This window comes from Phasianus colchicus, chromosome 35, assembly GCF_987193195.1.
Source record: "Phasianus colchicus chromosome 35, bPhaCol1.hap1.1, whole genome shotgun sequence".
Taxonomy (NCBI): Eukaryota; Metazoa; Chordata; class Aves; order Galliformes; family Phasianidae; genus Phasianus; species Phasianus colchicus.
In genome coordinates, this window is record NC_143470.1 from 167,772 (window position 1) to 193,115 (window position 25,344).

Consider the following 25,344-nt stretch of genomic DNA (forward strand, 5'->3'; position numbering starts at 1 on the left):
GGCTTGGGATGAGGGTCTGGGAATGAGATTTGGAACTGGGATTGGGATGTGGGCTGTAGGATGTGGGGTTGGGATGTTGACTGTGGGCTTGGAATGTGAGATTTGGGACTGGGCTGTGGGAATATGGATGTGGGATCTGAGGGCAGTGCTGTGATGCCTGAGGTCACCCGGAGTCACTCTGTGATCAGCCCACAGCTGTGTGTTCCAAAGAACAGCCACTGAGGTCAGGGGCAGCAGTCCAGGCAGGGAGATGCTGTGGTGGGAAGCAGTCTTGGTGCCGACGTCCTGCAGGGAAACGGGTGCAGACTGCATGGGACAGTGTAGGACAGCACGTGGTGGAGATGGCTGAGGGGCTGGCAACGCTGGAAGGCCCTGACAGAGCCACGGTCTTTGTGCAGCAGGCCGTAGATGGTGTCTGTGCTACAGAGAACCGTGAGGGGACACGCTGTCCTCGTGGCACTGGGCTCTCGTGGCCTCCTTGTGCCCCATGCAAAGGCTCCCACTGCCCCAGGAATAGTCTCGATCCTGCATAGGGGACAGGATCTCCCTTCCAAAGGCCCGGGCATCAGGGTTTGGCCTTTCTGCTCCATAAGGCAAAGGATGCTGTTCTCAGCATCACAGCCACCAGCACAGCGCCTTTGTCTCCCTGTAATCATGGCTTCCAATGATCTGCTCTAACAAGTCCCTGGGGGCCGTGTTGGCAATGGCTCTCAGCGGGGCCCATTCATACTCCCAGAAACTTCCTTCCAACTTTATCTTCCTGAGCACTTTGTGCAATCTTCTCTCAGCACTGGAGGATGATGGACTCAGCACCAAACACCCCAAGGAGACCAGTACAACCCCAAGAGCCCTCAAGTGCTTTGTGCCTTCCTGACATCTTCCTCAAGTCTTCAGAACCTGTACAGCTAACTGGAGAGCTATCAGGAGTGCACTTACAGAGGAGGACCCTAAGGTACATTTAACGAGTCTCTTTATTTATTTATATTTTCTCCAGTATTAAAAGCAAATTAAGGCAGCACTTTGCAGACAGTAATCATCCAAGGCGTCTCCTAATGAGGTTTGCTCTTTCACTGTGTGGACAGTCTTTCTCCTCTGCCTCCCCAAGCCCATTACTGCTCACATTGGCCCCGTGGGATTTTCATCCCTTTTCCTCACATCAGTCTTCTTTGAAATTTGCAGCTCAGTGTTGCTTTTCCTTTGCATCAACTCCCACTTGCTTTCCTCAGAGAACCAGCTGCACATGGGCACAGAGGGATTCCTCCTTGTTGCCAACAAATGGGAATCAACATGATGCAATTGAATGAACAGTAAAACACTCTCCTCAGCTGGATGCCATGTTCAAGCTGTCTGCCTTCCAGGGGGAATTTCGGTGCCAACAGAAGAACTTTTGACAGAGAAAGTACATACAAACACAAATAAGAAGTTGAGTAAAGAATTCATTAGACTTCTGAGATGGCCCAAGTTTCCAACTTATGGAAGCTCCTAGAGTAACCAGATAGCTGGGAGGTATCTGAAAGAACAAAGAGCAAAGGGAGGGGGAAATCTGGAGAGCAGTGGGAAGGGCACATGCCCACACTGCCTGCAGAAAACACGACCTTAGCCATGGTCATTTATTCAGGAGAGCTGGAAACACCTGCAGGGAGAGGGAGATGAAATACAGAGGTGAGACCAAGCAGGGCTAGCAGCTGCCTGTGTCCCAGCACCTGAATGCTTTTGTGTCCTCCAAACACAGTTCTGGAAAACAGTGACACAATAAATCTCCTCAAAGACTGGTATTTCCAATAAGGAGAGAAACCAGGCCCCAAAGCATTTTAGAAATTGAGAGGTGTGTTGGCACATTTTCTTTGATCTGATCTTTCTCTTCAGTTATTTGTTCCAGTATTATTGACATTACATAACATCTTTCACACCTACAGCCTCAAAAGAAACAAACAAGCAAACAAAACAGAACAACATTAAAAAAAACCATCTTTGACAGTGATAGGCCCAAGGGAAATGGTTACACACTAAAAGAGAAAATAAGATTAGATGTTAGGAGGGAATTCCTAGTGTTCTTAACATCAGGTTGTGAGGCAATGGAACAGATTGCCCAGAGGAGCTGTGGATGCCCCATGCTCAAGGCAAGGTCCCATGGAGCCCTGGACAGCCTGATTTCCTGGGTGGCAACTCTGACAATGACACGGGGGTTGGAACTTGATGGGCTTGAAGGTCCCTGCCAATCCAAGCTATTCAATGACTCCATCACCCGTGTGGTTCCTTTCCAAATCAGGATTCCCTGCATCCTGTTTGCTTGAGCATTCCCTGATCGCTTCCTCTTCCACCACAGGTACATCTGCCTTGTGCTAAAATTTTCCCCCAGTCTCTGGCACTCAGAATTCCATGAAGACCAGGCAGGCTAAAAAGGAGTGAGATCAGGCAGGAATTGGGTATCACAGCACTTTCCATGTTTTGCCTTGCCAGGTACCCTGCTCCGTTCAGCCACGCACCCAGTCTCCCTATCTTTCCTTTTGTCACCTGTATCTTTCCAGAAGCCCTCGCTGTTTTTGACATGTCCAGGCACATCCAGTAGCTTTTGAGCTCCAGCTGTCCTGAATTCACCCATGCACGTATACGTACATTGTTGCCAGTCTTCTGTTTTGTATCTGGATTTGACCAGGTTGGTTTTTTCCATTCATGCAGGACTTGTTCTTGCTGACCAGGAAACCAGGAAGAGACAATGCTGACTTCTTCTTTAAGCCTATTCCATTAGCTCTTATCTGGCTCATTTATCATGAAGAGCTCAGTGCATTCCCTCACACTGAGCAATAGCCTCTCCTTGCCTTATCTCCCACCTATCATAAAGAGCATTACCTCTCCTGTGCATCAGTCCACTCATGGGAGCCATCCCACCATGTCACTGTGATCCAGTCAGGACCCCAGCCCTGCCACTGCACAGATTTCCAGCTCATCATTTTTCTTCTTTTGCTGTGTTCATTGCCGTAAAGGCCGTTCAGAATTCATCCCATTCCAGAAGCATCATTGGATTTTCCATGCATGGGCCTTGCATCTGCACCATGCTATTGGTGTTTTTCAGGTGGCACACAGGCATTAGATCCCTTTGTGAAGAATGGTGTTGTTCCCAGACAGCCTTGCCCAGGGCAGAGTGTTGGTGCTGGCCTGGGAAACCAGGAACATCCCCTGTGCTGGACGTATTTCACAGGGCTCTCTGTTTCTCTTTTCCATGACAGCAGAGTACTCCCTTCTCACTGTGACGTCCTATGACCGCTACGTTGCCATCTGCAAGCCCTGCACTATGGGACGCTGCTGGGCAGCAGAGCTTGTGCCACCATGGCAGCAGCTGCCTGGGGCTGTGGGTTTCTCAATGCTCTGCTATACACTGCCACTGCATTTTCACTGCCACTCTGCCGAGGCAATGCTGTGGATCAGTTCTTCTGTGAAATCCCCCAGATCCTCAAGCTCTCCTGCTCAAACGTCTAGCTCAGAGGAACGTGGGTTGTTGTGACTGCTGTCTGTTTAACGTCTGGATGTTTTGTTTTCATTGTGTTTTCCTACATGCAGATCTCCAGGGCTGTGCTGAGGATGCCCTCTGAGCAGAGACGGCACGAAGCCTTTTCCACGTGCCTCCCTCACCTGGCTGTGCTGACCCTGTTTCTCAGCAGTGTTTTTTTTGCCTACCTGAAGCTGCCCTCCATCTCCTCTCCACCCCTGGACCTGGTGCTGACAGTTTTGTACTCGGTGGTGCCTCCAGCAGTGAACCTCCTCATCTGCAGCATGAGGAACCAGGAGCTCAAGGATGCCCTTAGGGAATTATTTAAATACATCTTGCTTCAGCATCAGCAACACATTCATCATCTTCACATTCAGCATCTCCAAGTCTGTGCAGATGCTACAATTGACAACATTGAATTTCTCTTTTTTATTTTCTTGTTTATTTGTTTTCAAGTTAAATTTGTTTGTTGTCCTTATGATAACTGTAATTCCAATTAAATATTATTATAAACCAGTCTTCTTCGGAATCCTTTCCTTTTTACCTCTTACAAGCATATTGCATGTAAGGACTGAGGCTCTTTGAATAGGGAGAACAGCAGCAGAACATCATTTATCTTGGTTCCCATCTCCCCTGGAGCTAGCAGAGCAGCCCCAGCACGTGGTGTGGGGAGTGCAGGAACCAGGAGCCCAGCTGCCACACGGAGCTGCAGCCCTGGTGTCCGTGGGGCAGCCCCTCACTGCCCGGTGGCCATTGCCTCTCTGCTGTCTTCCAGTCAGGGCTGCTGCTTCCTGGAGCCGTGGCCATGAGCAGCAGCAGGGAGTGGCTTGTCAGGGCTTCTCTCTTTACACTTGTATGCCCTCCTCATATGCCCTTGAATTTGTGACAGCCCTCAGGTGTGGTGTACCTCAGTGACAGCCCTGCTGTCTCTACAGCATCATCCTGTGGCTGCAGGCAGGCAGGCAGTGTGCACCGCTGTGCCAGAGCTGGCCTCCCTGATGGAACTGTTGTAATGAAAGGGGAAATGGTGTCCAAGTGAAAGAAGGGAGATTTAGATTGCATTAAAGGAAAAAGTCTTTCATGAGAAGAGTGGTGAGGCACTGGCACATGTTGCCCAGAGAGGTGCTGGAAGCTCCATCCTTGGAGACTGGAGCAGGCTCTGAGCACCTGATCGAGCTGTAGGGGTCCCAGTTCATTGCAGGGAGTTGGACTAGATGACTTTTAAGGGTCTCTTTCAAATCAAATGATTGTATAATTCTGTCACTCTATGACTTACTGTATTGCTCAGTTGCCTATTGAGCCCTTAGAGGCACCCCTTGGTCCTGCCCAGCACCATCCTTGGCTGCTGATTTATCAGGGCAGATGGAGAGGGACTCAGCAGCAGAGATCCCCACCTGGCTGAGTCTGCTTCTCCCTGGAGCAGCACAGCCAGGGAAGGTCATCCTGGGGCCCAGGGCAGCGCAGCCCCCACCTCTGCAGAGCAGCTCTGCCAACTCGTGGCCCTGCAAGGAGCGCAGGGAGAAAATCAGGAGCAGCCAGCCAGGCCAGCACCAACACACTGCCCTGGACAAGGCTCTCTGAGCACAGGGGTGGCCCCTGACAGCCCAAACTGCCCAGCTCACCACTGCACTTCTACTCCAGCAGTCTTCCCCACCAGCCCTGGACAGCCCTGTTCCGGGCTCTGCTGAGCTCTGGAGTGGGAGAGGGACCGGGCTGGGCTGCCCATTCCCCAGTGCAGGCACTGAGCCCGGTCAGAGCATGGAGGGCTCCCATTTCAGCCATCAGCCCTCAGCAGTCCGAGGTGAGAGTCTGCTGCTGGGAACTACAGGCTTAAGGCTCAGGAATGGTGGTTGTTTCCTTGGGCAACGTCTCCTTTTTGCTCCTGCAAGAGGAAGCTGGCTGGATCCCTTCTGTGAAGCACCCTGCTCAAGGGCCCCATGGGCATGAGGTGCTCCAAAGGGGCCCCAGGATCACCTCTGCCTGCTCCCTCTTCCTGTGGGCTCACAGAGCTGCAGCCCCGCAGAGCCCCCAGCACAGGGGTCATCCTGTGTATGGTGCACATTGCTCCAGTTGCCCCCAGCACCCACACAATCTTGTCCAGGGAAAAGATTTGGGGTATTGCCACAGTCAGGACAGGCACTGAGGAACAGCCACAAGATCAGAAGGCTCCTGGTCATGCTTGCATCTGCTGGGAATTTTCAATCCCAGATCAGTTCCTACCGCCCTGCCTCCCTCTTTGGAGCAGTTTGGCCGTAGATGGGTGAGTCTGTACTGGCCGATCAGAAGGAGCAGAACTAAAACCAGTGATTATGGAGATCCCACACTGAAGCAGATAAGTCCTGCCCTATTTCTGCTGTAGGAAAGTCCCCTGGTTGTGCCTTGGAGCACCGTAAGCTGTAAGCCCCCTGCCCCAGGCAGCAGCTCTGTCAGCAGAAGGCCCCTGCCCTGCCGGGGGGCTCCTTCCCCCCACACGTCTCCCCACAGCTCCCTGGGCAGCTCCCCAGGCAGGCTGAGTGCTAAGCCCGGCAGGCAGCAGAGTCCCTGCCCCAGCACACAGCCCTGGGGCACAGCAGGGACCTGCTCTGCAGGACAGCCCTGGGCTGGTTCTGAAGGAGGCTCAAGTAAGCAACAATTGCTCTTCTCTAAAGCGTAGACAGAGACCGATTCCAGCAGCATGATTTGTTCTAGCAACGTGTGTCTGTCTGTGTGAGGTGTGGATGTTCTCCTCTGCACATCCAGAATGAAAGGACACATAGAAGAAAAGAGGGGTCTGCGCGTTTCTCCTGCTCAGAGCACTGATTCAGGAGACGTGATGCAGCCATCTCACCCCCAGCTGCAAGGTCTCCGCTGAAGCACAATTCAGTTCCCCATGCAACCCACACCCACAGGAGCTGGGATTCCCCCTGGTTCATCTCAGGTGTGCACAGAGCAGTTCCCTGCATGGGATCCCCCGCCCTGAGCCCCTGGTCTGCATTCAGGGGGGTCAGCTGCTCCCACACAGACACCTGGCCATGAGAGAGGTGCCAGCAGTGCTCCAAGAGGTGTGCGAGTGTTTGCAGGCTCAGATGGAAAATCTCAGAGAACACTCACATCCCTAGTGACAGTCTTCGGTGAGACTGAAGTCTCAGCTGATACGGGAGAGCCAGCATGGCTTCGCCAAGGGCAAATCCTGCTTGGCCAACCTGGTGGCCTCCTCTGATGGTGTCACTGCATCAGTGCACAAGGGAAGAGCCACTGATGACATCTGTCTACACGCAGCTAAATCATGATGCCTCAGACTCCTTCTGAGCACGTGCGTGGATGTCACTCATCTAGGGGGGAAACAAGCTGTCTTCCTGTCTGCTCTGCAGTTCTGACCTTCAGTTATCCCAGTTCAGGAAAGCCTGGCAATGGCCAGTGATTCAGATGGCCCAGACTACACACAGAAGTGATGCTGCTCTGTAAGACCATAGCCATGTAAAATGGCAGATGGCTGGTGTCAGCCCTTTTCAGTCCAGCTGTTTGCTGATCCTTAGCTGAAAGCTGAAATGTGGTCTTCCCTGGATAAGATGCACATGCTCAATACCTCATTTTTTGTTGGAGATTACTTTTTTTCTGTATTAATTTGTCAGGCCACCTGTTTGTTTCACATTATGCTTGTTGAAATTGGTTCATTTTTTCCTACCATAGGCTCTGCAACTGGAAGAAGGTGAGCCTCTGCATGTTTGCAGTATTAATTACCAGCCATTCCAGATGACTTCTTAAATAAATTTGTTAAGGAGTTACAGAAAGTTACTGTAAGTTTTGACCAACTCCTGAGTAAACTGGAATACTGGATAGCACCCCCAAAGTCCTCCTGAAAGATATTTTTCTCTGTTGGAGATAACTGCATGCACGATCCCTACCATTGCCTCCTTTGGGCACAGTTAGGAGCACTTTGCTTTTCTCCAGAGAGATTTTGAATTCTCAACAGCATCCCCACACCCTCCCAGGGCAGGTACCCAAGAACTGTTGTCTTTTGGGGGTTAGGTCTGTGTACTAGTGATGGGCTCAGTTCATTTTCAAGCGTCACAGAAAATAGCACAGCAACCCACTGTTTACACTAAAGAGAAGGATAAATTGGTAAGTTTTGGAATCTGTGTGTCTTCTTCTGTGACTACTGAAGGCAGTCTCAGTATATCTCATACAGAGGGATATATTATTTATTTTCTGGATCCTACTAACCAACAGTGGTATTTCTGACTCTTCTTCTTCTGCAGGACAGGAGGGGAAGCCCAAGCAGTTCCAAGCTGAACTTCAAAACTCAATTTGTTTGATGCTGATGATGAATGGATTGGTTCCAGCAGTCCCCTTCCCGCAGTGAAGAACTGTGACAGCTCCCAGCAATTCCCAAGAGCGCTGCAGGTCATTTCTCTTCTGCACTGTGGAGGTGTCAGGGCTGGGAGCCTACAGTTTTCTAAACTTATTTAGGCTGAGAACGAGTCCCATGTCAAAGAAAGCAAAACCTGCCCCTTCATCTTCATTGAGCTCTGAGGCCAGCCTGCCCTAGGTGCATATTTTGTTATGGGGTTGTTGTGGCCAAAGCGCAGGACCCGGCACTTGGCCTTGTTGGACCTCATCGCATCACCCCAGCCCAGCGCTGCAGCTTATCCAGATCCCTCTGCAGGGCCTCCTACCCTCAGAGCTGGGCTCCTGCAGCGTCAGGGCAGGCAGAAGGTTGCTGGTGCCAGCGTCATAATGGGCAACGGCCAGCACTGGCCCCGTTGCTACGGTGTCACAATGGGTGCTCTGTGACACGGCACCAGGAGCACTATAAAAGCGGCTGCACAGTGGTGGGTGCTGCATCCTGAAGGAGCTTCTGGCTGACGACTGGAAGCGTCTGGAAGGGATCAGCTCCCACATGGCTGGTGCCAACAAGGAGCGATCTGCACGTGCGATACGGAAGAAGATAAGCTTCTGGGAGGATGGCCCCGCAACGGAGCGTGCCTCCAGAAGTCCCGATGTCACCGCCAAAGGTACCGGGATCCACAGCCACCACAGGGCACTGCTGCGACCGGGTCCTGGCAACGAGTGGGCCAGAGCCAGCACTCTGACTGCCTCGGGACCGCCTCTGTTTGGGGCCGGGGACAGCGGTGACCTTTTCCATCTGCCACCTCACTGCCGCTCTCAGGCACTCGCAGTGCTGAGAAGTGGCAGACGCAGAGTGTGACCTGCTTTTCCTTTGCCCTGCAGAGCGAGTAGCCGTCTGGGACGCGGTGGCCGTCTGTGTGCAACAACACCTCCTGCTGCACAAGGTGGGTCAGCACCCGCTTCCCGCTGCTCTGTTGGAGGGGTGGGCAGTCCCCTTGGCCCTGGGCCACGCCGTGCACTGACTCTTCCCCTCCCCGGAAAGCACGAAACTCCCCCCCAAAGTCCCTGCGAAGCACCAATGGGCCTCCCACAGGCGCGGTACCGCTTGGGGCAGGTGGTGCTGTATCTCAGGGCTGATCCCAGTCGCTGGAGGCCTCTGGATTCCCTGAGGCTGCTTCTGCCAGGACTGCTGTGCTGCAGTTTGGAGGGCAGTGGGAAGGAGAGGGTTGGGCAGCTCCTTCCCAAATCTCTCCCAGCTGCCCTGGCCTGCACCTCTGGACAGCGGCAGGGGACCTGAAGCACAGTCCCTGCACAGGGCAACCTCTGGTCCTTTCCTTCAGCCTTAACCCCTTGGCCCTTCCCTTCTCTCCCACGTGCAGGGGGTCCGAATTCCCACCTTCGGTTCCTTCGACATCATCTCCAAAGAGATCCAGACTAAGGACGGGACCCTGTTTGTGCAGTGGCCTGCGTTTCGCCTGGCCAGGAACCTTCTCGACGTCCACAGTCTGATGGGTGATGCGGAATTCCTGCCAGGTAGGAGGAGAACTAAACTCCTGCTGCCTGCACAGACGGGGCAAACAGGACGACTGCCTCCACTGCCCAAAGCAAACGGCCCCCTCCGTGGAGCCAGTCCAAACCCAGGGCTGTCCTGGGTGGCAAATACAATGAGTAGCACTCAGAAGCACGGGCACGAGGGCTGCTAAATGACCAACTCCGACTCTCTTGTGTGATTTCCCAGGCCGTAAGGAGGCGGAGACCATCAAGTATACTCAGGTGGCCGCAGCTGCATCTGTGTCCCGGCAGAGAGGGGAGATCTGCATATGTAACACCACATCTCTCGTCTCCCGCTGCCTGAAGAAGGGGGAGAACATTGCCTTTGTCCTGAAGGACATAGGAGTCCTCATCTTAGAAGGAGCACGGGCTCAGATGAAATTCTACTACGACTTCCTCGAGAAGGTCTGTGGGAAAGTGAACCTGGAAACAGCAGTTTTCAAGGTGAGGTTTTGGCTTCTCCCTGGCCCGGGCAGTCCCACAGCCCTTACCCTGCCTGCGTGTGGCCTGCCAGGACCTGGCCAGCTGCTGGGGCAGGCAAGAGCCGCAGTGCTGTCAGTTCTCCCTGCCTCGGGCCCTCCACTCCCGAGTGCCTCAGCCATCACAAGGATGTTCCACAACCTCCCTGTTCCTCCCCTGCAGGTCCCCTGGCTGCTGGACATGGTGGTGTCCCGGGTGGCAGCGGTGGCCTCCCTGACGCTCTCTGGCCGGGTCGTCGTCTTTCCTGAGTGAGTATGTTTGTGGCTGGAGCCTCTGCTCGACGCAGCTGCTCAGCTCTCCTTCGGTATCTTTTACTCCTTGTGACCACGGCTGTCCTACCACCAGGACTCAGGGCAGCCGCTGCTGTTTCCATCCTGTCGATCCTTTATCAGCTCCAATAGTATCATCAAGTCCCCATCCCTGCAGGACAGTCACCGAATCTGGCCATGGGACCTTCACCCAGCTCCACAATCAGCATAGTGCTTTCTCTTAAAGTCAGCATATCTGGCTCCCCTGGTGTTTGCTGTCAGCTGAGGCCACAGGTCACGTTGCTTAGGGAACAGATTATCCAGGGCATTCCCTCTTGGAGATTTTACCTTCTCTCCAGAGGTGGGCATTTTGAGAATTCCCACTGGGTACCTATTTTACACGTCCTGGAAGAGTAGAGATTTCTGCGAGGTAGATCTGATGGGAGAGATGAAGGAATTTAGGTGACATGTTCTCCCCATTGTGGCCTGGACTTCTTGGCTGGGTGACCCTATTTCCCAGGACAGCCCCTGGAACCAGGGCACAGTCAACTCTGGAGAATAGTGCACCTTGATGCAGTGTGAAAATCGGCCTGTGAGCAGGCAATCCCGGTGAGCAGCAAGGGCTGCTGGAGCACTGGGTCACCCCTGTGTCTTCTCCTTTTGTACAGGTTTCAGTTGGAGTTGGTCCCCAAACCACCTCCCAGGAAACCATCCAAGGCCTCGGGAGAAGTCCCTGGTGAGGGCAAGCACGAGAAAGCAGAGCGTTTGCCACCTCTTGGCCAGAGCAAGAAAGGTAAAGCAGCAGCCAGCTCCTTTCCATGCCCCACACAGACAAACTGTGATGGGAAAATGCCCACTCGGTGACCATCCTAAGGCTCTGACTTGTGAAAAGATTCACACCAGCTTGCCACAGCCTCTCCTAACCACATGTTAGCCTCATGACATCTCAGATGCGGGGCGCGCTGTTCCCATGCGCCCCATCCCTGGGTATGGCAGGAGGATGGGGGATCCTCGGCCCTGTCCTCCCCCCAGCAAATGAGCCCCTAAAAGAGACTGTCACCTCACCCGGTGACACCACCCGGCTCCTCTTTCCCAAAACAAATGCCAGGAAGGCAGGCCCAAATCAGAGCTGCACCTCTGAGAGGAGGAGCTGGGCAAGAGGGACAGAGGTCCCCGGAGAGAGTGTCTGTGAGGGAAGTGGAGCGGCCCTCTTCAGTGCTTTGGGACAGGCCTGAGCACCTCTGCATGCCACACGGACAGCAATTTCCCAATGAATCTCCTCTGACGAGATCTGTCCTTCCCAGTTCCAGGGAAAATTCCTGAACTGCCACCCTTACCTGGCCGCTTGAGCATTACCAGCAGGGAGGGCACATGCTCTGCGAAGACAACAAGGGTCGACCAGAAGAGCTCTGTGTCCAGGTGAGACTGGGTGCTCAGGGTAGGAATTCTCATGGGGCGTTTCACTGACCCAGCAAGAGCCCATTCTCCAGCCTCTGACAGTCCCTGTCTGGGGCTGCCCAGCAGCACTGAATGCAGCAGATGGAGAGGTGGGATGGGGCTGCCGGAAGCCCCCCATTTCACAGTGCTGACCCCTCTCCAGCCCTCAGGAGAGCCCCAGCGCAACCTGTGAGCTCTGCGTGGGGAAGGCTGCGTTACAGCCAAGGCTGCAGGATGCGGCCCCAAAGCCATCACCCACTGACATGGACCCCCCCTGCTCTGTTCTTTCAGTCAAGTTCCAGTGGTCCCAGCGGTGTCTTCTGCCAAAAAGATGGCTGTGCCTAGCAAAACCCAGGGCGAAGGCACTACCAAAAGCTCAGCACCACCGACAGGTCCAGCACAGGCAACAAAAGCCCACAGGTGCAGAGAAGAACCAGGGCCGGTGAAGCCAGCGCTGACCAGTCAAGGTCAGCACAAACTTCCAGCCCAACGAAAAGCACCAGAAACAGGTCGCACTCATGGAGTGGAACCTCAGAGGTGCCAAGAAGAAAGAGGAGCGCTGAAGCCGGTGCTGCCCAGCCAGCTTCAGGGGAAACACGCAGCCAAAGCTCCAGCACAAGCGTCAGGTCGAGCTCAGGCAGTGGAATCTCAATGGTTCCGAAAACAAGGAGCAGTGAAGCCGGCGCTCACCACCCAGTTTCAGGGCAAACTCATCACACACAAAACATCAGAAATACTTCCAGCACAGGCAATGAAGGCTCAGAGGTGTAAAGAAGAAGAAAGAGGAGCAGTGAAACCAGCACTGACAAACCAGTTCCTGGGCAAATACCCAGCCAAAGCTCCAGCACCAGAGGCAGGTCGAGCCCAGGCAGTGGCATCTCCAAGCATCAGAGGAGAAGGACGAGGAGCAGAGAAGATCTCCTGTGATGGCACAGTGCTGGAGACAAACAAAGAGAAGCCGAGTGGCCCTCATGGAGCCCAGGCTCCAATGATAATTCCCAAAATAGTGATTCAGTCACCATCAAGCTCTGAGCACAGTCTGCCTGAGAAGCCCACCTACGACCCCAACTTTCTGATGCCACCACCACGCTTCCGCAAGCGACGTCGAGCCCGAGACAGGGCGCGAAGGAGGTGCGTGATTCCTATCCGTATCATTCCGGGGTGCCATCTCCCTGTAGAAAGGCAGAGGTGGAGGAACAGCGGGGACTCTCCCAAGACCCCTTGGCTCTGAGGGATGGGACGGCTACGCTTCCTGGAGCCTTGGGCTGGTGCATCACCAGAGGCGAGTTCCTCCTTCTCCAGTGTCTTGCTCTCTTCTGCGGACACACCCAACGCACCAAGGCCCACGATTTGGCAGCATCTGGAAGGCCCAGCTAAGCGCGAGGCTGCTTGGGGCCAGAGAGGAGACTTTCTTTCCGGCTCGATGCTCCTCTAGGTCCCTGGTGGGAAGAGCAGGGCTTTGGGGATGGGGGTGGCATAGCTCAGGAGCCAAACACTGCAGCTGGACACCTGCTAGGGAACAGGTAGAGAGAGGGAGTGAAATGGCTGCCCTGCCCTCAGCGTCCTGACCTGAAGCCTCCCGTGGGGTCTGTGTGTGGGCAAACTGCTCCCCAGACCTGTGCTATTGTTTGAGAACAGTTTCTCTTCTTTTACAGAAAATAATTGGTCTTGTAACCATGAAAATATAAGAAAGACTATCAGAGCAGATGCTGTGGAGCAAGATAAACAGGATGTGAACGCAAGGCTGAGAACCAAGGATATCTCTAGAAAAGAGAAAAGCAAAAGGAACGGCTCACAGCTCAGAGTGGATAAGCGCCCGCATGCATGCACAGAGAGTGTTTGTGGAATACTCTGTTGATGTGTAAAGGTGGATGGGAAAGTTGTAAAGGCGGACGGGAAAGCCAAAAAAGGAAACTTGTAAATGTATCTAAGTGATTGGAAAATCTTTAATAAATGATTCGGACCACCCTTCACATCCGAGTCCGTGCCTGGTGTTCACATTTGACCACCTGGAAAGAGATGGAGAAAAGTAAAACAGAGGTCTTGCAATAGACGGTGCAGTTTTCATTTCTTCCCAGTGCTCTTTCACGGGAATGAGGAGGAAGGCTTTCTCAGCTGGGCTGTGGCTCCGAAGCCGGCCCAACACACGGATGGAAGCGGGGCTGTCTCAGTGCTGCCCGCAGTGTGGAAGGACAGAGAGCTTTGAATCCTGTGATCTTACGGACGTGACAGCACGTGGCTGTGACGTGAGCTATCACAAGGCACTCTGTGATAGCTGCCCGTCAGCCTGAGGGACAGGGATGGTTCTCAAACACGAGGGATGAGCTGCTCAAACACGAGGGCTCCCCTCTGGAGCAGGATGGGGAGCGCAGAGCCGCCGAACGGCTGCTGGGAGGATTCCTCCTCTGAAGGCCCCGGGCACTGAGGAGAGGCGACCCTTTGGGCTCCACAGGTTTGGCACAGCCCAGACAGAGCCCCGATGGATTGCACGCCACTGGGAGCAGCTCCAGACACCTATGGCACACCTGCCCATGGTGCTTCCCTCTGTGGGGTGGGCATATTGTCCCCTAACCAGGTCCTATGCCCAGTGTGTGTGAGGCCAATGGGACACCACAGACCTATAGGAGGCACCCCTTAGGCAAAAAGTCTAACCACAAGGTCAAAAGGTGCAATCCTTCAGCAAAATCGTGCGTCTGAAGGCAAAAAGGGTGCATCACTTTAGCAAGCCTTACGCCAAGGCCAAAAGAGGGCACCCCTTTAGCAAAAAGCCTATCCCCAAGGTCACAAGGGTGTTCCCCTTCAGCAAGACTAACCCCAGTTCCAAAAGGCGAAGGGCACGGAACTGCTCTGCCCCGTGATGTCCAGAATGCACCTCACCCTTGGGATGGTCAGTGTACCTGTTGTCTCTGGGATGGAGTACTGGGGCTTGGGGCTGGAGAACTGGGCTGAGATGAGGCCGTGTGAATGATGAGGTCTCAAGGTCCCCACTCAGGCTCTGTCCATGCTGGCAGGTGCCTCCAAAGCAGAAGTGTTACTGACGCACTGCCCTGACAGAAGCTGCAGTTGAGCGTTGCTTCCTGAGCCCTGCGTGTTTGAGCCCAGAGGGCCAGGCAGGAGGCCAGCCTATCCTTTGCTCAGCTGCAACCACCTGGGTTGCAGCTGCTGACCAAGAAGGGCCAGCAGCAATTTCTCCTGCTCACTTCAATACTGCCAGCCTTGTGCCGAATGCCCCTCGAGCATGCCACAGCTAAGCCTGCAACCTGCAGCTGGGCTCTGCGGGTCTGAAGCATCCCTCCCGTGCAGGAAGAGCTCCCCCTCACCGCTCCTGTCTGCTGCCGGGGCAGCTCTCAGGCACACGGCACGGCGAGCGGCTGTGGGCAGCGCAGCTCAGAGATGAGGTGCCTGGGACAGCTGTCGGCTGTCCTCAGGAAGGGCCCATCGTCGTGGCTGTGCGGTGTGACAACACACAGGCTCCAGGAACCCAGCTGACGCCACCTGCGCCGTGACATCCTCTGGCTGGCCTGAAGCCTCCCAGCTTCTTTGGCCTCGCACCCTGACCAGCCAAAGACTGCCGTGCTGCACTTGGTCCTTCCAGGCAGAAGCTCTTTGGCTGCAGGCAGCCTCGGGAGAAGAGGGAGGGCCCTGCAGAGAGGACAGCCTCTGTCACACAGAGGAGGAGAGCTGAGCAGCTGCCTTACCCGGCCTGTGCTGCAGCCTGACATGAATAAGGTGTGACTGCAAAGCAAAGGGATTTGTTCTCTGGTAATACAGGTCTGAGAATGGTTCAGTACAGGCACACGATCCACGTTTCTTGGAGTTGTACGTGCAGTGTGTTTGCAACTCCATACATCCCGTCTGAAAACTGGCAGGTTATGTCTTTGTGCTGACTGAATGAAGATGGAGTCAAAAATATACCTACAAATTCATCCTTTCTTGGGAATCTTGAAACCTGTTCTCAAATCTCTTTATCATAACGGAAAGCAAGGCTGCTTAGTTTCTGCTGCTTACAGGACTGTGCTTAGCCACTGTACCAAAATGCAGAACATGGCTTGCCACAACCAGAGCTTGCCATCATTTCTCTCGTCAAATGCTGCTATGGTTTGAGACAGCAGACGGAGGTTGATTGTCACCTTGAAGATGCACGTGTAACTCATTTCAGTGAGCAGTCAGCTCCACAAAAAGTGCGAAATGCGCACATCACCACCAAACTACTTAAACATCCTCTGCTGCTGGCAACATTTCCCTTCCTCTGGTGTTGCCACAAACAATCCGAGGCCAGTGGCATCCTGGCTCGGATCAGGCACGGTGTGGTGAGCAGGACTACGGAAGTCATCCTGCCCCAGTACTCGGCACTGGTGAGGCCTCACCTGGAGCTCTGTGTTCAGCTGTGGGCACTTCAGTACACAAAGGAGATGGAGGTGCTGGAGCAGGTCCAAAGAAGGGCAGCAAGGCTGGGGAAGGGCTTGGAGAATATGGCCTACGAGGAGAGACTGAAGGGACTGGGGCTGGTTAGTGTGGGGAAGAGGAGCTGAGGGGAGACCTTACTGCTCTCTTCCAGCAGCTGAGAGGTGACTGCAGCAGAGCGGGGTTGGTCTCTTCTCACTGCTGACAGGTGACAGGACGAGGGAAATGGCCTCGAGTTGTGAAAGAGGACGTTTAGGTCGGATACCCAGGTTGGAAAAACTTCTTTCCCAAAGGGCTGTCAGGCACTGCAATGGGCTGCCCAGGGAGGTGGTTGAGTCACCATGCCTGGATGTGTTTAACAGCCGTCTGGATGCGGTGCTCAGGGACGTGATTTAGCGCAGGGCTGTTAGTTAGGGTAGGATGGTCAGGCTGTGCTTGGACTCGATCATCCTGAAGCTCTTCCCAACCTCAGCCATTCCATCATTCTATTTGCACGCCCTGCAGATGCTGCTCGGAAACCGCATCATCTGCTCCACCCCCCGGCAGTCACAGAGGGAACGCGAGGGAGCACGGCCTCCCCGAGCACCTTTACTGCGGGAGGGCGGCAGAGGACACGGGCAGCCCGGCCGGGCCGGCGGCTCTGACGGGAGCGCCGCGCCTACGGCACGCTGCACGGCACCGCAGGGAGCGGAGCCAGGAGCTGCGTGGCGTCTGCGGCTACTGGCCGCCCGCACGTGCCCGCCCGCCGTCTCCGCAGAGCCGATTGGCTGCCGCGGCCGTCACTCAACTCCGGGGCGGGCTTCCTCTCCACGGGCGACCGCTCCCGGCAGCTCGCCGTGCGCGTGCGCGTTCCGTCAGGCGGCGCCCGGCCCGCCACGTTGAGTGAGGGCGAGCCCGGGCGCCGGCCGTGCGGCGGCGTGACGTCATCGTTAGGCGACGCGCGGTGCTGGGGGTGCGTGTCACGTGAGCGGGGGAGGCCGCGGTACGGGGCTGGGAGCGGCTGCGGGGCTCGGGATGGGGAATGGGGTCCTTGTGGGGCTGGGCTGTGGATCGTGGGGACTTACGGGGTCCCGCGGCGCTGGGAATGCGGGTCTCGTGGGGATATGGGGCGTCCCTTTGGAGCTGTGAAGGCCTGGGCGCGTTTTGGGGGCCGCTTGTGGCTGGGGGTTGGGGGAAATGGGGGTCTCGCGGGGCGGAGGGTGGCACGGGGCTGTTTTTTGGGGTGTTCCTGTTGGACTCGGGACGAGGGTCTGGCAGTGGTAGCGGCCGGGGGTCTGCGTGCCTAATGGAGGCCGTCTCCCGACCTCGTGTTCTCTTGCAGGACTGTTTCTTTCTCAGAACCCTGTCCTGAACTGAAATCCTTTATGTACCCAAGTCTGACGCCAACCCCTGCTACGATTAATGTGAAAAAGGCTCAAAAGGGAATCTTAGAGATTTTTAACTTCCTTTGGCAGGCTTTTCACTGCCCCACTTGCACAGGGAGCCTACTCTATCTTGAAGCCCTTTCTCTACACCAGCCCCAAAGCAAAATCTCTCTCAAATGCTCCTCAGCCAGGGCATATTCAAATAAATTCTCACAATGGAAGGCTCTGAGCTGCCTTGGTGGGTGTGGGGAGAGCAGTGGATGTTGTCTAGCTTGACTTCTGCAAGGCTTTTGCCGCTGTCTCCCATGACATCTTTGTTATGAACCTTAGAAAGTGTGGGATAGGTGAAAGGATTGGCATCTAGCTGACTGGTAGAACTCAGAGGGTTGTTGTCAGCAGGGCAGTCTTGTTTAGAGCTGCATCTAGGGGGGTTCCTTAGGAGTCAATGCTCGGTCCAGCATCTTCATCAGTGACCCCATTATGCTTGAGGCAAATCTGATACAAATCTGGGAGGAGTGGCTGACATACTGGCAGGCTGTACTGCCATTCAGTGGGTGCTGAACAGAATGGAGAGCTGGGCAGGGAGGAACCTGGTGAATTTTAGCAAGAGCAAGTGTAGAGTGTCTCACCTGTGGAGGAATAAATGCATGCGTGACAGATTGTGTTTTTGCAGTAGAAACTTCCAGTACCAAGTTACTGAACTTGCAATTTTCTTACAGAATGGCTGCATAAATGGCTGGTTGGGTTGTTTTTCACAGTAAAGATGCTGAGCAGCAGGATAGAGCGGAGGCTGTGATGTCCTGATGGTGGTAAGAAATTAATCAAGAGAGTTTGGGCAATATCCACTGTGATCATAGATGAACAATGCAAGCTTTTGTAAAGGAATATGCATGGGAAAGACTGCTAAATAAACTTATTTTTATTTATTTATGCTTGCTAGCACAGCATAATAGGTATCATAAATCAGGAATTGGAGCTTAGTAACCTTTAGATATTTTATAATCTGGGTTTCTTCTTAAACATGGCTTTCATATGTAATAAGGAAAGGAAAAATACAGAGCAGAGAAAGGAAAGCCTGGCACAGGATAAAACAGGTTTAACGGTGTCAAGAAATATTGCCCTCCTATGTCCATAGAAATGGACAAAATGATCCTAAACACAATAGGTTGCTGATAGACCTCATATGGAAAAATGGATTAATAAATGCATCGTGTGGATGATAAGCCTGGAGTACCCACCCAGGCGGGAAACAGAAAAGCGTCTCCTCTGATGGGAGAAAAGGATATATAATGAGAAGTGTTTCACTGATCAGTGCGCGTTTTCTGCCTTGTTAGGAGGGGGTGCATGCCTGTTGTTGCAACAAATAAAAAAAAACTTTGCTGCTTCACTGAAATCTTTGCCTGAACAAACATTATTGAAGCTGGGTATTTCTCACACTTGTTTCTATACAGGTTGGGGCATGAGCTGCTGCAGAGGAGCCCTGCGGAGAAGGACCTGGGGTGTGGATGACAGGTTGGCCATGAGTCAGCAGTGTGCTCTGGTGGTCAAGAAGGCCAATGGCATCCTGGGGTGCATTAAAAGGAGCGTGGCCAGCAGGACAAGGGAGGTGATCCTACCCCTCTACTGTACCCTAGGGAGGCCACGTTTAGAAGAGCGTGACTAGCTCTGGGCTCCCAGTTCAAAGAAGACAGGGATCTCCTAGAAGGAATTCATCAGAGGGTGACAAAGATGATAAAGGGCCTGGAGCATCTCCCATATGAGGAAAAGCTGGTTGGCCTTGGGCTGTTCAGCCTGGGGAGAAGAAGACTGAGGAGGGTTCTGATGAATGTTCATAAATATTTAAAGGGAGGTGGGAGGCAAATGGTAGGGGCCAGGCTCTTCTTGGTGTGTAGTGGTAGGACAAGGAGCAACGGCTTAAAATTTGAACATAAGGAGTTCCATACAGACATGTGAAAGAAGTTGTGTACAGTAAGGGTGATGAAGCACCAGAACAGGTTGCTCAGAGAGGTTGTGGAGTCTCCTTCTCTGATAGTATTCAAGATCCATCCTGATGCCTACCTGTGCAGCCTATTGTATAGAACCTGCTTTAGTAGGGGGGTTGGACTCGACGATCTCTTAGGTCCCTTCCAATTCTGTGATTCTGTGAATCATAGAATTGGAGAATCTAGAAGCACTGAATGATCGTGGAAACATCATAGCATCTACATCTTAAAAATACAGTCAAAATACATAGCACTGTGATAGAATGGAGGAAAAAAATTACCCTTAATTGCCCTTGAAGTACTCCAAAATCAAGGAATCGTAGAATCCTCACAGAACTTGACTCAGGCAAGCAAGCACTAAGGACCTCATCCTTTCCCTCCCTGCATTTCCCCCACATCTCATAAAGGATGAGAATTCTCCTGTGTCCTCTTTCAGTTGCTCATATATTTAGAACAGCATTTTTAATTGTCCTTAATGGCAGAAGGCAGATGAAGCTCCAGCTGTGCTTTGCCCTTCTAATTTCTCCCTGTGTGGCCTTACAACACCTTTGCAGTCCTAATTTTGTGCTGGTGTCATGGTTTTGGTTTTTGCTTATTTGATTTTCAATATTCCACATCAAAACATCATGTACTGGAAGTGTTAATGCTCTAATTCTACGTACCTATCCCTATACATTGCGGAAGTCATGGGATCTGACCCTTCCGGGGGGGGGGCAGTCTCTTACTGCCTGGCAGTGGGTGCTGGAGGGTGCTTTCCTAGCCGTTCCAAGCTTTTTCAGGTTTGACTCGGTCTCGGGAACTCTCTCTCATATCTTATTTGATTTATTAGTCTCAATTTCAATTAGATTGTATTATATTGTATTATTTTGCATTCCGATATCATAGTTAGTAAAATAAGTTTACCTCCATAGATAGTTGCCGCTGTTTTTTTCCTTTTCCCCCTTCCTTCCCATTTTGTGGGCCCAGGTGGGGGGTGGGGAAGGCAGGGGCCTACTGCCCCCTGTCACGGGCATAAACTGATCTAGTTAATTCCGTGACATAGGGTCAGGTTGGGTGATATGGAGTTACGGGTCTCAGAATGTTATATGGTGGGGGTGAGCTGGGGGCAGGGATCCCAGAGTTCTGGGGCTACAAAATGTTGGGTCGCAGCGTGATGGGGGCAGGCAGGGTCAGGGAGTCCCAGGGTCGTGTGGGGGTATGGTTCACACAGGGCTGTGGGTCACGCGCCGCCATGGGGTCACGCACACACAGGGTTATGTGGTCATCTTGGGGTTTGGCTCATGTGGGGTCATGGATCGTGGCCCCACCTTTGGGCTACAGGGACCCCCAGTCCCATCTCAGGAAGAAATAAAGGCCTTCCAACACCGCCCCACCTTTTTACCTCAGACCACTCCTCACATCCCACCCTTCCCTCTATGTCCCCATAGCTCCCCATATGTCTGTGTCCCACCTGCAGCGCATGTCTTGCCTTCTCCTGAAGAGCATTCTGCTCCTGCAGGCTCTGTTTCCACATCCATCCCATGTCCCCCATATGTATATTCATACAACCCCCCACAGATCTCCATAGCTCATTAAGGACCTCTTCAGACCTGGTACACCTCCCTCACATCCAGCCCAGGACCTCACAGCAACCCACAGTTCCCATCAACAACCCTTATCCCTGCTCTGGGCTTCCTCCTTATCCTCTCCCTGTTTCCTCCTTTGGACCTCCCTTACCCACTCCAGGACCCCCTTGGATCTCACAGCTCCCCACAGTTTCTGACTGGACCCCCATCTCCGTCCCAGGACCCCCACAGCCCACGTGGGGCTGCTGAACCTGGCGTCCTCACTGAATTGTGCCACAGTGCTGCACCCTGAGCCCTTCTGCAGTGCTGCAGATCCCAGGGCAGCGGGCACTGCTCTGTATGTCTCCGCCCGGCCCAGGAACGCCATCCCTGCACTGCCTGTGGAAGTCTTTTCTTTGCTCCTGGCACATCTTCCATCTGCAGAGCACATGAGGAGTGTCCCTCAGACTGTGCTCCAGGTTAACCTGCAGCGTCCAAACGAGGAATCCCGCAGCAACCCTCATCTCAGGATGGGGCTACAGCTGTGCCCCAGTGCCTTCATTAAAGAGAGGAGAATGAAGGAGCGTAACGGGGCATCTTTCCTCCTGACATTTCCCACCATCTGCGTGTTGGCTGAGCCGTGGGGGTGGCATTTGGTCATAGAGCTGTGAGTGCAGGTATGTGTGCAAACAGGGGTGTGCAGAGATCATAGAATCATAGAATGGCCTGGGTTTTTAGTTTTCCATGAGTGTGTGTGCACATGGCTGTGTGTAAGGCTGGAGCTGCGCTCTTGTACTCCTGCATGTGGGTGTGCAAAGTGATGGGTCTGCACACGTGTTTGTATATGAACACTGATGTGTGCATCAAGGTCTTTGCACACGGCTGTGTGTTTTTTCACACATTTGCGTGCACATGGGTGGAGTGTGCATGCAGGTGTGCAAGGATGTGCTTGCATGTGTGTGTAAATGCACAGGTTTGTGTGCAGGGAAGTCTTGGACGTGGGTTTGTGGTTCTTCACACGTATGTGCACGCAGATGTGGGTGCAAGGGAGCAGCAGAGGTTCCTGGGAACAGGAGATTCTTGGAGGAGGTGGAACTCACACGAGAGTGCTGGAGAGCACAGGGCCGGGAAGCAGAGCTCTGCGCTCTGCACAACAGCCTGCAGGATGGCCTGGAGCGCTGATAGAAGCAGGATAGAGTCACAGAATCACACAGAATGGCCCAGGTTGGAATGGACTTTAAGCATCATCTCTACCACCTTCCCACCACAGGCAGGGCCACCAACCTCCACATTTCATACCAGACCAGGCTGCCCAGGGCCCCATCCAACCTGGCCTTGAACACCTCCAGGGATGGATGGGGCATCCACAGCCTCTCTGGGCAGCTGTTTCAGCACCGCAAGTAAAGAATGTCTCCCTGACATCCAGCCTAAATCTTCCCTGCCTCAACTTCAAACCATTTCCCCTTGTCCTGCTGTTCTTTACCCTTTCAGAGAGTTGACTTCCCTCCTCTTTAGAGGCTCCCTTTAGGTCCTGAAAGGCTGCCATTCGCTCACCCCACAGCCTTCTTTTCTCCAAGCTGAACAAGCCCAGCTCCCTTAGCCTGTCTTCTTAGGAGAGGTGCTGCAGCATTCTGATCATCTTTGTGGCACTCCTCTGCACCTTCTCAACATCTCTCTGCCTTCCTTGTATTGAAGGCCCCAGACCTGGATGTGATACTCCAGATGGGGAGTGTGCGCCGCCTCAGCTTCTACAGGTGGGTGTTTGGGGGGATAGGGGGGTACCAAGATGGGGACTGGGGCTAAGGGAGCCAGGGGCCGCGTGCTGCTCTGCTTTGCCCCCGTGGGGCTTCTGTGTCACTCAGGGCCTCTGCTTGGAGGCAGGAGGTGCTCTGTGTCCCCCCGCAACCCCCCAGTCCCTCTTTCTGACCTCCAGGGTCACACTCTCCTCTGTGCTCCCCTTCGCACCTGAATACTGGAGCACCCTCCCAACTCCAGTTCCCCCATTCTGATTCCTGCAGTCCTCCTCCACCCCCCACCTCACTGCCCCCTTCTCAGTTCCCTCCCCATTCCAAATTCTGACCCCCAGGGTGCCTTTCCTCGTCCCCTTCCCCTGTCCCACCCCTCCTATTCCCCCATTCTGATGCTCCTCTTCCCTTCCCCCCCCTCCGCCAGTGTACCCCCTGAATCCCCCATCCAGAATCACAGAATCACACCATCACCAGGGTTGAAATCACCAATAGCTCTCACTAATCCACGTCCCTCAACACAACGTCTCAGTGTTCCTTGACTACCTCCAGGGCTGGTGACTCCACCACTCCCAGTGCAGCCCATTCCAGCACCCGACCACTCTGTTGGAGCAGTAATATTTCCTAACGTCCAGCCTGAATCTCCCCTGGTGCAACTTGAGGCCATTCCCTCTCGTCCTATCGCTGTTACATGAGAGAAGAGACCAGCCCCCAGCTCACCACGGCCTCCCTTCAGGAGTTACAGAGAGCAATGAGGTCTCCCTGAGATCCTTCTTGCAATGAGGGGCCCAGAACTGAACACAGCGCTCGAGCTGCAGCCTCACCAGAGCTGAGTGCAGCGGGACAATCACTTCCCTGCTCTGCTGCCATCACCATTTCTGATACAGGCCAGGATGCCACTGGTCTTCTTGGCCACATGGGCACATTGCTGGCTCATGTTCAGCTGCGTGCCAACCCATTACCCCAGGTCCGTTTCCTCTACATTGACTTCCAGCTGCTCTGCCCCACGCCCATAGCGGTGCCTGGGGTTGTGGTGGCCAAAGTGCCTCTCCAGTTGACCAGGAAGGCTGACAGATGATGGAAAGCAGCTTGGCTTTTCACCTCCCCCAGCTCCCCAGCACGCTTGGATGAATCTCATCTGGCCCCACGGACTTGTGGCAGTCCAGGTGGAACAGGATGTGAACTTTGGTTGGAAATGCAATGCCAAGGGCTGCACAACTGTGGGACAGTTCTGAGTGTAAGGAAGGGCATCTGCTGGGTGAGTGCTTTGCTGGGTGAGCATCGCCCTGCTGAAGAGCAGCCGTTGTCTTTGCAGACAGCCACATCCACGGGGATTGGAAGCTTTTTCTGCCTTCCGGCTCTTGGCTGTTGCTCTGAGAGTGGAGGTTCTTGCCCGGAGAGAACCACCAGCAGAAAGGATCCCACGCGTGGCCTCTGAGCCCCTTCAGGCAAACCAGCTGGATGAGCGTGGCCTGTGACCTTGGCTTGGAGTTAAGCCAGCAGGCTTTGCCCAAAGCAGAATGACCTGTGGGCACAGCGTCCAGCAGGGGGAAGTGACCAACAGCTGGAGACAGCAGCAGCTTGAGCAGCGCTCTTGAGGGAAAGCCTCACTGTGAACACAGGCCCAGCAGAAGAGTAGCTTGTCCCTGTGCTCACATAGTAAGGTCTTCCTTTCTGACCTGTTACCTCTCAGCTGGTGCCTACAGCTGTGTGATGTGCTCTGCAGGAAGTGCTGACGTTTTGCATTTCACCTTGTCTTTCATCTTGCTTAAAAGCTTAGAGGCCACCTTAATTTCCACAGCCGTGAGCTTTGTGCCGCAAGAGCTCTCAGCTTCTTCCTGTGATGTGAGGCTGTATTGTGTCTACTTTAAGTCATGCTCTTTTCCCTTTTCATTTTAAGGTAGGAAAATTCATTTCTGGGCTGGGAGGAGAAGAAATGCGACAATCTTCCCTGCACTGTTCAGCTTGCCTGAGTTGCCAAGTGTTCCTCATTTGTCTTGTACCCTTCAATTCCAAGTCCAGGTCAGAGGTAAGCACCTACAGTTAAGTAAGCGATTTCACTATTTATTTCTGACTGTGGCAATTCAGTTCACAAGTCACACTTCATTTACAGTGCCTGCCTTAATTCTGACAAAGCTTGCAGTTGCAGCTGACTTCCCAAGGCTGCAGTACATGGTGGTGGCACAGCCTTGGGCTTCTGCATTTGTGCTAAGGCCACATTTCCTTCCTCTGTCTTGCAGGTCAGCTGGCGCTAGAAGTGGACGGTATCCCAGTGTGAATGAAGGTCAGTAGGAGCAGCTGCTGATGGGAGGAAGGAAGTGCAGGCTACTGGACCTGAAGCATCTCCCGGTACGGTAGCAGAGGAGGCGGTAGTGATGCTGGGGGGCAGTTGCAGAAGAACGGGAGGAACTCCTCAGCAGGAAGCCACAACCCCTGCAGCAAGCTGCAGGAGACTCAGCACGTGTGGATGCCCAGGAAGAAATGCAGGCCCGGTGTTTGAGCAGCGCTGGCCACGGAGTGCTGCAGCCCAAGAACAAAGCTATTCTGCCTTTGCCGAGATGGCTTTTCAGGGTGGACTAGTCTGTTCTCACAAAAACCAGAGGGCTGACTCATCCAAATGCTTGCTGGTTGCTTGGAAGCCCAAATCCTTCAGTCTCCAAGCTGGGGGCAGCCTGGGGGCAACATCTCCTGCGTGTGATCATGCGGTGCCTGAGCGAGAGGATGAGCCAGGCTGCTTACACAAGAGGCATCTTAATTTCTCTGTTTTGTTACT

At 53.7% G+C, this 25,344-nt stretch overlaps 1 protein-coding gene and 3 long non-coding RNA genes across 6 annotated transcripts; all 4 read left to right on the forward strand.

The window, feature by feature from the left end:
- The first annotated feature begins 7,623 nt into the window (after positions 1–7,623).
- LOC149913639 (uncharacterized) lies at positions 7,624–12,459 on the forward strand. Its single transcript, XM_090128977.1, has 9 exons — positions 7,624–8,481; positions 8,699–8,760; positions 9,196–9,349; positions 9,555–9,811; positions 10,010–10,095; positions 10,764–10,888; positions 11,400–11,514; positions 11,824–12,297; positions 12,366–12,459. Exons 1-9 carry the CDS (start codon positions 8,367–8,369, stop codon positions 12,457–12,459), a joined length of 1,482 nt encoding a protein of 493 aa, XP_089985103.1. The 5' UTR covers positions 7,624–8,366.
- A 36-nt stretch (positions 12,460–12,495) lies between these two features.
- LOC149913640 (uncharacterized) lies at positions 12,496–13,505 on the forward strand. The gene is made up of 2 exons (XR_016461052.1): positions 12,496–12,663; positions 13,188–13,505. It is a non-coding gene; the product is annotated as an uncharacterized LOC149913640 (long non-coding RNA).
- A 3,379-nt stretch (positions 13,506–16,884) lies between these two features.
- On the forward strand, positions 16,885–19,208 carry LOC149913641 (uncharacterized). The gene is made up of 3 exons (XR_016460996.1): positions 16,885–16,918; positions 18,020–18,109; positions 18,752–19,208. It is a non-coding gene; the product is annotated as an uncharacterized LOC149913641 (long non-coding RNA).
- Positions 19,209–22,798: 3,590 nt separating this feature from the next.
- LOC149913642 (uncharacterized) lies at positions 22,799–25,344 on the forward strand. 3 transcript variants are annotated; one of them, XR_016461039.1, is made up of 4 exons: positions 22,799–23,808; positions 23,887–24,230; positions 24,472–24,600; positions 24,812–25,344. It is a non-coding gene; the product is annotated as an uncharacterized LOC149913642 (long non-coding RNA). The 3 variants fall into 3 exon arrangements; XR_016461040.1 differs by having other exon boundaries at positions 22,799–23,538; positions 23,682–24,230; XR_016461038.1 differs by having other exon boundaries at positions 22,799–24,230.

What these genes read in the sequence shown, in the direction of transcription:
- LOC149913639 (XM_090128977.1), top strand. Translation starts at nt 8,367, where the DNA reads ATGGCTGGTGCCAACAAGGAGCGATCTGCACGTGCGATACGGAAGAAG. An exon ending in TCTTGGCCAGAGCAAGAAAG is followed by an intron (nt 10,889 to 11,399) that starts GTAAAGCAGCAG and finishes TGTCCTTCCCAG; the next exon opens with TTCCAGGGAAAATTCCTGAA. An exon ending in CAGGCAATGAAGGCTCAGAG is followed by an intron (nt 12,298 to 12,365) that starts GTGTAAAGAAGA and finishes GCAAATACCCAG; the next exon opens with CCAAAGCTCCAGCACCAGAG.